The following is a 15614-nucleotide window of genomic DNA, read 5'->3' on the forward strand; positions in this document are numbered from 1 at the left end:
CCACATGAGCAATTGAATCAGAATCTCTGAATGGTGGTGTCCTGGCATTGCTAATTTTTCAAAGCTCCCAAGGTGACTGTCATGTGTAGCCACGTTAAGAACCACTGCCCTAACCAAACTGAGTGACTTCCTTACTCTCCCCCTGCCATGCCTCCATGCACTTCACACCATCTGAATTGGTAATGACCTACTCTAGTTTCTGAAATTCTTCCACCAGACTGGATTTCTGCCCTGGAGACATTCTTGCAAAGATGGTCCCATTGATCAATATCTGTAAAGAATGCAAAAGGGAAAATTTTTTTTTATTATGTCAGCTGGTCATATATGAAGTAATTGATAACATTCGGAACACTGACTGGGTAATGATATCCATGAGTGAGAAAAATATTTGTTTCCAAGAAGCCCTTCTTTGGATTTTAAGACAGATATTGAGACTTTGGTCATCAGATAAGTGATCAGGAAGACCAAAATCAGTAAAAATGACTACTTAATAGACATAATTGATGAAAATGATGACCTACAGGAATTTAGCTCAGGGGCCATGAAGAATGTGGTCCTGAAAAACCCTGAGCTTGATGGAACCTTAAACCAGTAAAGTATGAGAAATTGCAAGATAACAAGAGGTCAGGATCCCAGGAGAAGGAAAGGAGGCAATTGCTTCTCAGAAAATTGTTCAGATCTAGCAGAAAACTAGCCTAGTGATGAGAGGGTGACTATCTGTGGTCTTTGACTTAACCATACCACCTGGGCTTGACCAATTGTGAAACTCAGCTGATATCTCCAGCCTAATTTGGGCTCTGAAACATTAATGGATTGTCACATTAATGGATTGTTGTATAAAAACCTGTACCAGCTCCATCCACCTGAACCCCATCCAACAGAGTCTAAATTCTTCTGTGTTACAGCTGTGTGCTCTCTGCTCTTCTTGGCTGTAAACTCAGCTTATGGTTCACTCAGCTTTAAAGTCTTCATTCTTTTTTTCTTAAACAGTACTTAAGATAATGAGCAATTGAATACAAATAAATTATCTTTTCTTTACACTGGACACAATCTTTCTCTAGTTTGCTCATATGTTTTTTATGTATATAACTTACCTGCCCTCATTGTGGGTTTGTTCTTCATCAGAAAAGTTTTAAGTTTGACCCTCTTTTGTATAGACGTCCTCTATCAAAAACCTAATGGAATTCCTCTATTCTTGGCCTGCCTTCCTGTATAATTGCTGGATTTACACTATACTGTGAGACACCCTAACCATGGCAATATAGTGACAGCTCCCCCAAAGCAATCTTATCACTTGAGAAGTCACTAATATTTTAATCCTATAGATGATGGATAATTAGTTAGTCAAATTTACTTATTTTAAATCTAGCAGGAAATGAAACAGCAGTGACCTCTGCAAAACTATCTGCTTCCCTTATGATACATTCAATAGGTATATCTAACCTAGTTAGAGGTTTGAAATTACTTACGATCATGCTCTGTGACACTGTTAGCATCTTTACCAGGAGACTGGTACCCTCTAAGAACTTACCTTTGGCAGTAGGCTACTGAAATGTTGACTTATAACCTGGAAGGATTTTCCACTTAGGGCAAAATGGTAACTTCCTTCTCTGCTGTTATCAGAGACTTCTTCCCTGATGTTAATGTAATTGTCCTGCAAAGCAAGACACAGTAATTTTAGACTTGATAGAGTGGTTAGGACCACAAGCATATCTGAGCAAAGGCAACAATGACAGTCTGGGATCTCTCTTTAAAAGTCACACTCCAGCCCTGATTCCTCAGAGAAACACCTTCTCTTTGCTGGATCAATCTTTGCACATCAACAGCCTCTAGTGAACAGGGGGGTAACACTTACTCACGTCCTGTTCTCATCCTGAGATTTGATCTCAGTGAGTCCCAGAGAAAAGCACATTTCACACATTTCAAGTATAAAATACAAAAGCATTGCAGCTTAACAAATCTCTCCCTGAGGTGAGAACTTTCCTTTTTTTTTTTTTTTTTTTACAGAATTAACATTGTTTCACAAGGACACAATAGAGATAGGATACTGACAAGATTGGAGATAAATGAATAAAACTTCTTCCCACCCTGAAGATATAGTCTGGTTTTCCAATGCACACAGCAGTGTCTCTCTTAGGGACTAAATCCCCTTTGAACCCAGTGGGATGGCTGGCAAGCAAGGGAAAAAATGGAAAATTAGACTTGCAGCCCCACTTACTATATTCTTTCTAAAGACTTTTTTTAAGTTTAAAAGAATGTATTATTTCCAGCACCCAGGAAAGCACCATACCTTAAAGCTCAGTAGGAATGGTATGGGAAAGTGATATAACTGAGTTCTTTGAACAGTATACATGTTAGACATTTGGAGAAGTATGTTGACCCTAGGTCACCTCTACACCTCTGCCAGTCAAAGCTGCTCAGTAGCCAACACTGTGTGACGAGTTAGATAATATGGCAGAAGGTCTGCTTTTAGGTATACCTGACTCCTATATGCAATATGTTTCTTCTCTTCGACTAATTGCCAAGATATAGATGCTGATGAGGACTCAGTAGTTTCGTTTGCTTCAATGAGAATGACTTTCTGGCTTTCAGAAACCATTCCAGACTTTCTGGCCACTGTTATTGCAGTCTGAAGATTGTCACCTAGAAGAAAGGAAAAGTATCCCAAGATGAGATCGAAGAGACAGAACCAATTCACGTAGAACCTAGAAAGCTAGGGTAAGGAGTTCAGACCTTATTTTTGGTGCAAGAAGAGATAGTCTCTAAGTTCTCTCTCAGCCCTGACCTTCCATGATTCTGTGATCCCTTTTCTTATTATTGCTGCTTTTCATCTGGTTACTTTATGACCTACTAGTATATTTTTGCCAGGGAGTGGGAAGTAAAATTAAAAAGGAAAAGTTCAAATATGTTTCTGTTATTTGTCAACAGCTTAGTAAATGTTTAGCAAAACTCTACTGGTTTAATATGACATCTGATGGTTCCACTTCCAGCTAATATGGAGTAAGTCCACTAGAATCTATTTCTCCCACTGATTACAATGGAAAACTCTGGAAAAAATGTCATTTAAAAAACCTACCTGAGGACTTTGAAAAGTAAACACAAATGGCAGAATGTGAAAGGGAGTCAAATTTGGAGAAATAATCTACAAGGTGGAGAGATTCTCAGCTTTTTTTCTCTTTCCTCTCACATAATTTGACCTGAGTGTGAGCCCCAGTCCCAGAGCTGTGTAGATAGCTAAAACTCCAAGAAAAACCTACTTTTTCTGGCCAAAGGAACCAGGAAAGGGGCACTGGAGGGCTGAAGAGTTGTGAGGGAAATCCTAGAAAGAAGAGAGCTAGACAAGGAGACTAATTCAGTATATGAACTATGTAAGCCCCAAGCTCAACCCAGAGCTGTGCACGTGTAGAGCAAACCCGAAGAAGGATAGCAAAAGCTTCAAGAACTGAACTATGATATTAATCACCTCCCATATTCCAGAGTTTTACGTGCTAAAACAAAAAACTCAACATTCTCTAGAGGACTTTACCAGGATCCAAAGTATCCCAACATAATATTCAAAATGTTCAGGATTCTCAACATGTGAAAAACCTGGAAAATCTGGCCAATTCTCAAGAAAAAACAATTCAATATTTGCCTGTCCCGAGATGACCCAGATGTTGGAATTATCAGGCAATGCTTTTAAAGCAGCTATTGTAATCCTCCTCCACGTGGTGAAGGTTAATACTCTTGAAATAAATGACAAGATAGAAGTTCTCAACTGAAAAAGCAAAGAACAAAGATTGAAGAATATCAAAAGAACTCACACTCATGTCATTAGAGCCCAAGAAGGAGAGGAGAAAGATTGGAACAGGAAAAAATTTTTTGAAGAAACAATAGCAGAAAACTTCCCAAATATGGTAAAAGATTTAAATTTACAGATTCAAGAAGCTCAGTGAATCCCAAACAAGATAAATTCAGTGAAAACCACACCTAGACACATAATCAAGCTGCTAAAAAACCGAAGATAAAGCAAATATCTTAGGAGCAGCTAGGGAAAACAACAAATTACATATAAGGAAACAATAATTCAAATTATCACAGATTTCTCATCAAAAACCATGAAGGCAAGATAACAGTGCAACATCTTTAAAGTGCTGAAAGAAAAAAATTGTCAACTCAGACTCCTATAGCTAATGAAAATATTCTCAGGAATGAAAGAGAAATAAAGATATTCTTAGATAAGGGAACCTAAGATAATTTGTGCCAGCAGATACGCTCAAAAATAAATGCTTAAAGAAGTTCTTTAGGCTGAAAGGAAATGATACCAGAGGGAAACTTGCAACATAAGACATGAACATTTAGGAACAGAAATAATAAAGAGCTGGATAAATATAAAGTCGATTTTTCTTCACTTATGTTCTCCAACTCTGGACTGTTGAAATTAAAAACTCTAACATTGTCTGGTGGGGTTTCATTATATGTCATACACATATATATACAACAGTAACAGAGGAGAGAAAGTAGGGAATGTTTATGATGATAAGCCTTCTTGAAAGGGTAGGTACAGATATAGTGATTCATAGAGCAACCACTTAAAATAAATAATGTAACAACTGGCTGGCTATCCCTAACATGGTTTCTCCCAGGTTTCTACCAAAATACTTTGAGAATCCTCAAAAGAGCTAACTGGGGGGAAGGAGATGCTCTAGCCTGAGATCAGAAGAGTACAGGGAGCCCTGAGAGTGAGAGGCTCTTCCACATGCCTCAGCAGGGCAACAACGGCCATCTGCTTTGCAACACAGACCTTTCTGCCATCTGTCACCTGCGAGAGGTCTGTTGTTTAGGACATGCAGCCCAGGCCTGATCCTCACCATCTGACAAAAAGAGATAAAAACCTACTTAAGAAATTCCAGAAGCTAGATAAGGAAATATAATGTAGAACAACCAGAACATGACTGGTAAAGTAGGCTAGCTGCTGGAGACAGAAGAAAGCTGCATTAAAAATAATGAGAGCACTTAGGAAACTCAAATGGAGCACAGGGAAAAAATGGTTTTCTAAAGTCACTCTTACCCCAAAACACAACTTAAGAACTTCACAGTTCAAAAGGTGATTTGAAGGAGATCATCCTCATTTTTGATACCTGAGTTTGCAGTTTGAAAAAATTCAGTGCAAAAAAAGGACTCTTAAAGCTCAGAGCAAAATTATAAAAATATGAGAGTTACATAAGATAGACTAAAAAGATGTATGTACAACATGGGGAATATAGCCAATATTTTGTAGTAACTGTAAATGGAATATAGCCTTTAAAAATTATATGAAAAATTTTAAAATATGAGTTAAAAGAAAAAAAGGTAAGAGACCGAGAGGATAGATCCAGGAAGCCTGTCATGTGAATAATGGAAATGCCAGAAGGGAAAAAGGAAAGAGAGAGAACAAAAGCCCTAATTAACAATAGAAGAAATTTTCCTGAGAAGAAGAAGACAGATTAAAAATGCTCACAATGTTCCAGACTAAATTAATGAAAAAAGACAAACATATAGGCACACCTTGGTAACATTTCTACACTCTAAAGTTAAAGAAAAAGGATTACATGTAAACAGAACAAGTTACCTACAGTGGACTCCACTGGCCCTGTGATATGCAATATCAAAAACCGGAAGACAAAAGAATAAAACCTACAGACCATTAATAAAAAAGGACTCTATATATAAAATAGATAACTAATAAGGACCTACTGTATAGCACAGGGAACTCTACTCTGTAATGTAGAGTCCTCTACATTAGTAGTGTAATATAGGTCTCTGTAATGACCTATATGGGAAAAGAACCTAAAGAAGAGTGGATACATTATATGTATTGACATATGTATAACTGATTCACTTTGCTGTACACCTGAAACTAACATAACATTATAAATCAACTATACTCCAATAAAATTTTTTTAAAAAATGTACTCTAACCCAAACATCCTATACCCAGGCAAGACACCATTCACCTATCAGAGCAAAGAAAGATATTTCAGGGTATATAAAAGATCAGAGAGCATATCACCCTTCCAACCCATCCAAGGACAATTCTTCCAAAAAATTACAACCAAGCAAGGAAAGAAGCAGAACAGAAATTTCAATATGAAAGAAGAAGTGAAGAGGGAGTGTTGTGAGCGATGAGCTCTTACTTCTACATAAATCTAACTGGTAAAGGATAGATTCTGAGACTGTGTAAAATCAGTGCTAAATAAAAATTTTGAAACAGAAGGGTCATAATGTAAGGGGAATTCTAATAAGTAGTAAACTAACTCAGCAGCACCTAGAAGCTGGACTGAGGGGCTAAGAAGGGAGAGGGGAAAAAGTGATCCAAAAGTCTCTTGGATTGGGGTGTGTGGTAGTGGAGGGGGATGGAGAAGCACCGAAGGGGAGGGGAATGTATTCTCGAGTTTCCAGCATCAAATTGGGTTCAAGGACAGTGGGATAGGGAGAGAGTGTTTTGGTGGGGCAAGACTGTATCTTGATGCCAGAATTCATAGAGTTAAATGCATCTGACTTCGAGAGCAGAGAAAGGGAAGGCAATACACCCTCAAAAAACATGAATGCATAAGGAAAGCATTGGCTCTCCACTCGGAAGAATTCATTAAGAAATTTCACACATTTCTCTTGCACGATCCTTTCTCACTGCTCCCTTGTTTGTGATTTGGACTTTGGGAGTGGGAGTAGAAGGGACAGAATTTTTTAATCTCCAGAATTGTAGCTCTCATTGATGGGTCTTCAGTGTATTTTACAGACCACAGTGACTAAGCATTCTTCTTCTCCGAACATTTGATAATAAAAATCAACATCCTTGCATGGCTTATGTCTTCTTATTCAGGTGTTATTTCAAAGGTTCCCTCTCAGAAAGGACACCTCATCTAAAGTAGCTGGTCAGACACACTTTACCACATCACCTGTTTTATGTACCTCATAACACTTATTGGTAGCTGTTTATTCAATTGAATGATTGATTTTCTATCTTAACCCACGTGAAAGGAAGCTCAGAGTAATAACTTTGCCTATTTTGTTGGCCATGTCCAATGTCTAGAACAGTGTCTGGCTCATAGTAGCAAGTCAACAAGATTTGCTAAATGAGTGAATCTCTGTCTATTTCCACATCAAATTCTTCCTGTTTTTACACACACTTTGTTCTATACCTGTGATCATTACGGTCCTTATCCGGGCTGAGATGAGCTCTTCAAGGGCAGGTTTTGTCTCTTCCTTCAGTCGATTCTCCAAGATCAGCAATCCCAGAAATATCAGGTCTGATTCTACCTGGTCCCTGGAAGTATATGGATGATTGAACAGAAATCACACATTTTAGTCTTTCTTACAGGAAGCAAAACAAGAACAAAGTCAGGTATCTTCCTCTCAGAGTGGTCCCCACTCATTCACACACCATTCCTGGGGTACTGAATGTGTGCATGAACTATCCAGAAAGAAAACAGGAGGGGGCAAAAGGATATAGAGACTTTTGCTCTGACAGAACTGAAAGGAAGAGAGGATGCTTATTAAGAACGAGATTAACTTTAATCTTTGTAGAGAATGAATTAAATAACCACAAAGCTGCCTTCCATCTGCTGTGGTGATTTTCATCACCACACCTGTTAACAACCACCAGGGAGTTCTAGCTCTGGTAGAAAACACCATTAAAAATAAGTGAGGCAGGGCACCTTCAAGATGGCAGAGGAGTAAGATGTGGAGAACACCTTCCTCCTCACAAATGAGAAATACATCTACATGTGGAACAACTACTATAGAACACCTACTGAACACTGGCAGAAGACCTCAGACTTCCCAAAAGGCAAGAAACTTCCCATGTACATGGCCATGTGGCTGACAGGGTCTTGGTGCTCTGGCTGAGTATCAGGCCTGAGCCTCTGAGGTTGGAGAGCCGAGTTCAGGACATTGGTCCACCAGAGACCTCCTGGCCCCATGTAATATCAAATGGTGAAAGCTCTCCCAGACATCTCCATCTCAAGGCAAAGACCAGCTCCACTCAATGACCAGCAAGCTACAGTGCTGGACACCCTATGCCAAACAACTAGCAAGACAGGAACACAACCCTACCCGTTACCACAGAGGCTGCCTAAAATCATAGTAAGTTCACATACACCCTGAAACACACCACCAAACATGGTCCTGCCCACCAGAATGACAAGATCCATCCTCATCCACCAGAACACAGACACTAGTCCCCTCCACCAGAAAGCCTACACAACCCACTGAACCAACCTTAGCCACTGGGGGCAGACACCAAAAACAGTGGGAACTATGAACCTGCAGCCTGCAAAAAGGAGACCCCAAACACAGTAAGTTAAGCAAAATGAGAAGACAGAGAAACACACAGCAGATGAAGGAGCAAGGTAAAAACTCACCAGACAAAACAAATGAAGAGGAAATAGGCAGTCTACCTGAAAAATAATTCAGAGTAATGATAGTAAAGTTGACCCCAAATCGTAGAAATAGAATGGAGAAACTACAAGAAACTTTTAACAAGGACATAGAAGAACTAAAGAGCAAAAAAACAATGATGAACAACACAATAAATGAAATTAAAAATTCTCTAGAAGGAATGAATAGCAGAATAACTGAGGCAGAAGAACGGATAAGTGACCTGGAAGATAAAATAGTGGAAATAACTACCACAGAGCAGAATAAAGAAAAAAGAATGAAAAGAATTGAGGACAATCTCAGAGACCTCTTGGACAACATTAAACACACCAACATTCGAATTATAGGGGTCCCAGAAGAAGAAGAGAAAAAGAAAGCGACTGAGAAAATATTTGAAGAGATTATAGTTGAAAACTTCCCAAATACGGGTAAGGAAATAGTCAATCAAGTCCAGGAAGGGCAGAGAGTCCCATACAGGATAAATCCAAGGAGAAACACGCCATGACACATATTAATCAAACTATCAAAAATTAAATACAAAGAAAAAATATTAAAAGAAGCACGAGAAAAGGAAAAATTAACATACAAGAAAATCCCCATAAAGTTAACAGCTGATCTTTTAGCAGAAGCTCTGCAAGCCAGAAGGGAGTGGCAGGACATATTTAAAGTGATGAAAGGGAAAAACCTACAACCAAGATTACTCTACACAGCAATGATATCATTCAGATTTGATGGAGAAATTAAAACCTTTACAGATAATCAAAAGCTAAGAGAATTCAGCACCACCAAACCAGGTCTACAACAAATGCTAAAGGAACTTCTCTAGGCAGAAACACAAGAGAAGGAAAAGACTTAAAATAACAAACCCAAAATAATTAAGAAAGTGGTAATAGGAAAATACATATCGATAACTACCTTAAATGTAAATGGATTAAATGCTCCAACCAAAAGACAGACTGGCTGAATGGATACAAAAACAAGACCCGTATATATGCTGTCTACAAGAGACCCACTTCAGACCTAGGGATACATATAGACTGAAAGTGAGGGGATGGAAAAAGATATTCCATGCAAATGGAAATCAAAAGAAAGCTGGAGTAGCAGTTCTCATATCAGACAAAATAGACTTTAAAATAAAGACTATTACAAGAGACAAAGAAGGACACTACATAATGATCAAGGGAGCAATCCAAGAAGAAGATATAACAATTGTAAATATTTATGCACCCAACATAGGAGCACCTCAATACATAAGGCAAATGCTAACAGCCATAAAAGGGGAAATTGACAGTAACACAATAATAGTAGGTGACCTAAACACCCCACGTTCACCAATGGACAGATCATCCAAAATGAAAATAAATAAGGAAACACAAGCTTTAAATGACACATTAGACAAGATAGACTTAATTGATATTTATAGGACATTCCATCCAAAAACAACAGAATACACTTTCTTCTCAAGTGCTCATGGAACATTCTCAAGGATAGATCCTATCTTGGGTCACAAATCAAGCCTTGGAAAATTTAAGGAAATTGAAATCATATCAAGTATCTTTTCTGACCACAACGCTATGAGACTAGATATCAATTACAGGAAAAAAATCTGTAAAAAATACAAACACATGGAGGCTAAACAATACACTACTTAATAACCAAGAGATCACTGAAGAAATCATAGAGGAAATCAAAAAATACCTAGAAACAAATGACAATGAAAACACGATGACCCCAAACCTATCGGATGCAGCAAAAGCAATTCTGAGAGGGAAGTTTATAGCAATACAATCCGACCTAAAGAAACAAGAAACATCTCAACTAAACAACCTAACCTTACACCTAAAGCAATTAGAGAAAGAAGAACAGAAAAACCCTGAGGTTAGCGGAAGGAAAGAAATCATAAAGATCAGATCAGCAATAAATGAAAAAGAAATGAAGGAAACAATAGCAAAGATCAATAAAACTAAATGCTGGTTCTTTGAGAAGATAAACAAAATTGATAAACCATTAGCCAGACTCATCAAGAAAAAAAGGGACAACACTCAAATCAACAGAATTAGAAATTAAAAAGGGGAAGTAACAACTGACATGCAGCAATACAAAGGCTCATGAGAGATTACTACAAGCAACTATATGCCAATAAAATGCACAACTTGGAAGAAGTGTACAAATTCTTAGAAAAGCACAACCTTCCGAAACTGAACCAGGAAGAAATAGAAAATATAAACAGACCAATCACAAGCACTGAAATTGACACTGTGATTAAAAATCTTCCAACAAACAAAAGCCCAGGACCAGATGGCATCACAGGCGAATTCTATGAAACATTTAGAGAAGAGCTAACACCTATCCTTCTCAAACTCTTCCAAAATATAGCAGAAGGAGGAACACTCCCAAACTCATTCTACGAGGCCACCATCACCCAGATACCAAAAACAAAGATGCCACAAAAAAAAGAAAACTACAGGCTAATATCACTGATGAACATAGATGCAAGAATCCTCAACAAAATACTAGCAAACACAATCCAACAGCACATTAAAAGGATCATACACCATGATCAAGTGGGGTTTATCCCAGGAATGCAAGGATTCTTCAAAATACGCAAATCAATCAATGTGATATACCATATTAACAAATTGAAGGAGAAAAACCTTATGATCATCTCAATAGATACAGAAAAACTTTTGACAAAATTCAACACCCATTTATGATAAAACCCCTCCATAAAGGAGGCACAGAGGGAACTTACCTCAAAATAATAAAGGTCGTATATGACAAACCCACAGCCAACATTGTTCTCAATGGTGAAAAACTGAAACCATTTCCACTAAGATCAGGAACAAGACAAGGCTGCCCACTCTCACCACTATTATTCAACATAGTTTTGGAAGTTTTAGGCACAGCAATCAGAGAAGAAAAAGAAATAAAAGAAATCCAAATCAGAAAAGAAGTAAAACCTTCATTGTTTGCAGATGACATGATACTATACATAGAGAATCCTAAAGATGCTACCAGAAAACTACTAGAGCTAATCAATGAATTTGGTAGAGTAGCAGGATACAAAATTAATGCACAGAAATCTCTTGCATTCCTATGCACTAATGATGAAAAATCAGAAAGAGAAATTAAGGAAACACTCCCACTTACCATTGCAACAGAAAGAATAAAATACCTAGGAATAAACCTACCTAAGGAGACAAAAGACCTGTATGCAGAAAACTATAAGACACTGATGAAAGAAATTAAAGACTATAAAAACAGATGGAGAGATATACCATGTTCTTGGATTGGAAGAATCAACATTGTAAAATGACTCTACTACCCAAAGCAATCTACAGATTCAATGCAATCCCTATCAAACTACCAATGGCATTTTTCACAGAACTAGCGCAAAAATTTTCACAATTTGTATGGAATCACAACAGACCCCGAATAGCCAAAGCAATCTTGAGAAAGAAAAAAGGAGCTGGAGGAATCAGGCTCCCTGATTTCACACTGTACTACAAAGCTACAATAATCAAGACAGTATGGTACTGGCACAAACACAGATATATAGATCAATGGAACAGGATAGAAAGCCCAGAGATAAACCCATGCACATATGGTCACCTTATCTTTGATAAAGGAGGCAAGAATATACAATGGAGAAATGACAGCCTCTTCAATAAGTGGTGCTGGGAAAACTGGACAGCTACATGTAAAAGAATGAAATTAGAACACTTCCTAACACTATACACAAAAATAGACTGAAAATGGATTAAAGGCCTAAATGTAAGGCCAGACACTGTAAAAGTCTTAGAGGAAAACACTCTAGAGGAAAACACTTGGAGGCAGAACACTCCATGACATAAATCACGGCAAGATTCTTTTTGACCCACCTCCTAGAGAAATGGAAATAAAAACAAAAACAAATAAAGGGACCTAATGAAACTTAAAAGCTTTTGCACAGCAAAGGAAACCATAAACAAGACGAAAAGACAACCATCAGAATGGGAGAAAATATTTGCAAATGATGCAACTGACAAAGGATTACTCTCCAAAATATACAAGCAGCTCATGCAGCTCAATATCAAAAAAAAACCCAATCCAAAAATGGGCAGAAGACCTAAATAGACTTTTCTCCAAAGAAGATATAGAGATTGCCAAGAAACACACAAAAGGATGCTCAACATCATTAATCATTAGAGAAATGCAAATTAAAACTACAATGAGGTATCACCTCACACTGGTCAGAATGGCCATCATCAAAAAATCTACAAACAATAAATGCTGGAGAGGGTGTGGAGAAAAGGGAACCCTCTTGCACTGCTGGTGGGAATGTAAATTGATACAGCCACTATGGAGAACAGTATGGAGGTTCATCAAAAAACTCAAAATAGAACTACCATATGACCCAGTAATCCCATTACTGGGCATATACCCTGAGAAAACCATAATTCAAGAAGAGTCATGTACCAAAATGTTCATTGCAGCACTATTTACAATAGCCAGAACATGGAAGCAACCTAAGTGTCCATCGACAGATGAATGGATAAAGAAGATGTGGCACGTATATACAATGGAATATTACTCAGCCATAAAAAGAAATGAAATTGGGGGATTCCCTGGTGGCGCAGTGGTTAAGAATCTGCCTGCCAATGAAAGAGACACAGGTTCGTGCCTTGGTAAGGGAAGTTCCTACATGCCGCAGAGCACCTAAGCCTGTGCACCACAACTACTGAGCCTGAGATCTAGAGCCCGCAAGCCACAACTACTGAGCCCACATGCCACAGCTACTGAAGCCTGTGCGTCTAGAGCCTGCACTCCACAACAAGTGAAGCCACGAGAATGAGAAGCCTGTGCACCACAACGAAGAGTAGCCCCCACTCACTGCAACTAGAGAAAGCCCGCACACTGCAATGAAGACCCAACACAGCCAAAAATAAATAAATAAATAAATTTATATTAAAAAAAAAAAAGAAACGAAATTGAGTTATTTGCAGTGAAGTGGACGGACCTAGAGTCTGTCATACAGAGTGAAGTACGTCAGAAAGAGAAAAACAAATACCATATGTTAACGCATATATATGGAATCTAAAAAAAAACAGAAAAACAAAATGGTTCTGAAGAACTTAGGGGCAGGACAGGAATAAAGATGCAGAAGTAGAGAATGGACTTGAGGACATGTGGAGGGGGAAGGGTAAGCTGGGACGAAGTGAGAGAGTGGTATGGGCATATATACACTACCAGATGTAAAATAGATAGCTAGTGGGAAGCAGCCGCATAGCACAGGGAGATCAGCTTGGTGCTTTGTGACCGCCTAGAGGGGTGGGATAGGGAGGGTGGGAGGGAGACACAAGAGGGAGGAGATATGGGGATATATGCATACGTATAGCTGATTCACTTTGTTATACAGCAGAAACTAACACACCATTGTAAAGCAATTATACTCCAATAAAGATGTTTTTAAAAAAAATAAGTGAGGCACAAGGTAAATAAAACAAAAAACCAGTTTCTCTAGAAATCAAAGCTAGAGAAATCTATGGTATTTTAGTCCCAAGAGGCATGAGGCCATAATCTCAAAAAAGGAGCCCTTCTTTTGAAGTCAAGCTTCTCTCTCCCTCCCTGTCTCTCTCCGCCTCTCAGCAGGTAGCATTGCTTCTCTACATAAAGTGTGAATGTTTCTGCAAACAAATAAATTCTCCGAGGCTCCTGACCATCACAAGAACATTTCCAAAACCTTCCACAGGACCAAGTGCAGGGGAGCAAATTTGGGATTGTGGTTTCAAAGATTCTTCCATGATTCATTTATCTGAGACCCAGATACCTCTAGCAGACACAAGAGCAAGGCACCAGTACCGCCCAATTCTGGTCGAAATACAGATGAAAGCAAAAAAACCAACCTGCCTTGCTTGTCTCAGTGCTGGGCCTCACTTCAATCAGGGGCCCGAACTAGAATTAGGGGTACTCTCCAGGACACCACTAACACCTCCACTGGAGTGACAGAAAGTGGACACAGCTGAACTACTCACCTCAGAGCTGGCTCAGAAGGATAGCACTTCCTATTCTTCTGAACCTGCCATTTAAGTCTCTCCATAATCTGATTCCAAATGATCTTTCCAGCTTCATCTATCACTAAATTCTTTGTCCACCCCGACCTCCAGCCAAGTTGGACCACTTACCATGGGTGTACTCCGTACACAACCATCTCTAAACATTTGCTCTTTGTGCTGTAAGACGTTTCCTCTTATTTCATGGAGAAGGTTATAAGTTCCGTTTATCTGCCATTGAAACCCTTCCTATATTTTGAACCTGAGCTCACATGCACCTCCCCATAAAGACTTCCCCAGAGAGAAACACTTGCTACCTCAACATATTACTTCTACCTCAGTTTAGCTTGTATTTTATTTGTCCGTATATTATCATTCGTTGCTGTCTGATCTGTCTCTCTGTCTCAGCTCCTTAAGGGCAACCTTTCTCAGTTCAGTGACAAGTTCAACAATAGTCATGTGGTGCCCATCACAGAGGAGGTGCTCGGCAAACATTTGCCAGTTGAAATGCTCTACTGTCTGCTGTAACAATTTTTCGCCAGGTGACCTAGGAAAATTTACTTCCTCTTTCAGAATTTCTACTACCAGAGGGTTCCCACAGGAACTGAAGTCAACCAGTCTGTCAGATCAATGACCATTTAGTGAACACACAAATAAGTGCAAGGAACAGGTCTCTGGAAAGGGGAAGAGAATATGCAGGGACTATAGTAGCTCCTGACTCCAGAGATTTGACATTCAACTTGGGGGAAAAGATTAGACCTGACCACTTTGGTTACATGGAAGGCTGGGAAAGTATCATGATCATGTGCAAATAAGAGTCCTATGCCATCAAAGAGGAAGGTGAAATCATTTCTGGGTGGAGTGATTGGAGAAGCTTTACGAGAGGAGGTGATATTTGAGCTGCTCTTTGAAGGATAACTTAGTTGATGCTTGATTCAGGTCCTCTAATCTTTCTAGTGGTCCTCATACACAGGCATCAGGTTTTAGACATTTTCAGAGATGACTGACATGGTCCAACCACAAGGCACCAGATCGGGCCAAGAAAATGGCTGCAGGGTCAAGCATGTGATAAAGTCTGCAACCCACTTTGGCACTCGTTTTTCTGGTTCCTCTGGCACATGGCCTTTGTAGGGTTCAGTGCACAGTAATCAGGAGACCAGCATTCTAATCCCAGCTCTGAGACTA

The 15614-nt window shown here is 38.9% G+C and overlaps 1 protein-coding gene across 1 annotated transcript in view; it reads right to left on the bottom strand.

Moving 5' to 3' along the window:
- Positions 1–15614, bottom strand: part of ATP13A4 (ATPase 13A4) — a 139754-nt gene that overhangs the window by 23509 nt on the left and 100631 nt on the right. The window contains exons 18-21 of the mRNA XM_036849669.1: positions 7161–7285; positions 2480–2643; positions 1532–1654; positions 192–271 (exon numbers count right to left, since the gene is read on the bottom strand). Coding sequence (XP_036705564.1) covers positions 192–271; positions 1532–1654; positions 2480–2643; positions 7161–7285 — 492 coding nt within the window. The remainder of the gene's footprint in view (positions 1–191; positions 272–1531; positions 1655–2479; positions 2644–7160; positions 7286–15614) is intronic.

Source organism: Balaenoptera musculus, chromosome 4 (assembly GCF_009873245.2).
Source record: "Balaenoptera musculus isolate JJ_BM4_2016_0621 chromosome 4, mBalMus1.pri.v3, whole genome shotgun sequence".
Classification (NCBI taxonomy): Eukaryota; Metazoa; Chordata; class Mammalia; order Artiodactyla; family Balaenopteridae; genus Balaenoptera; species Balaenoptera musculus.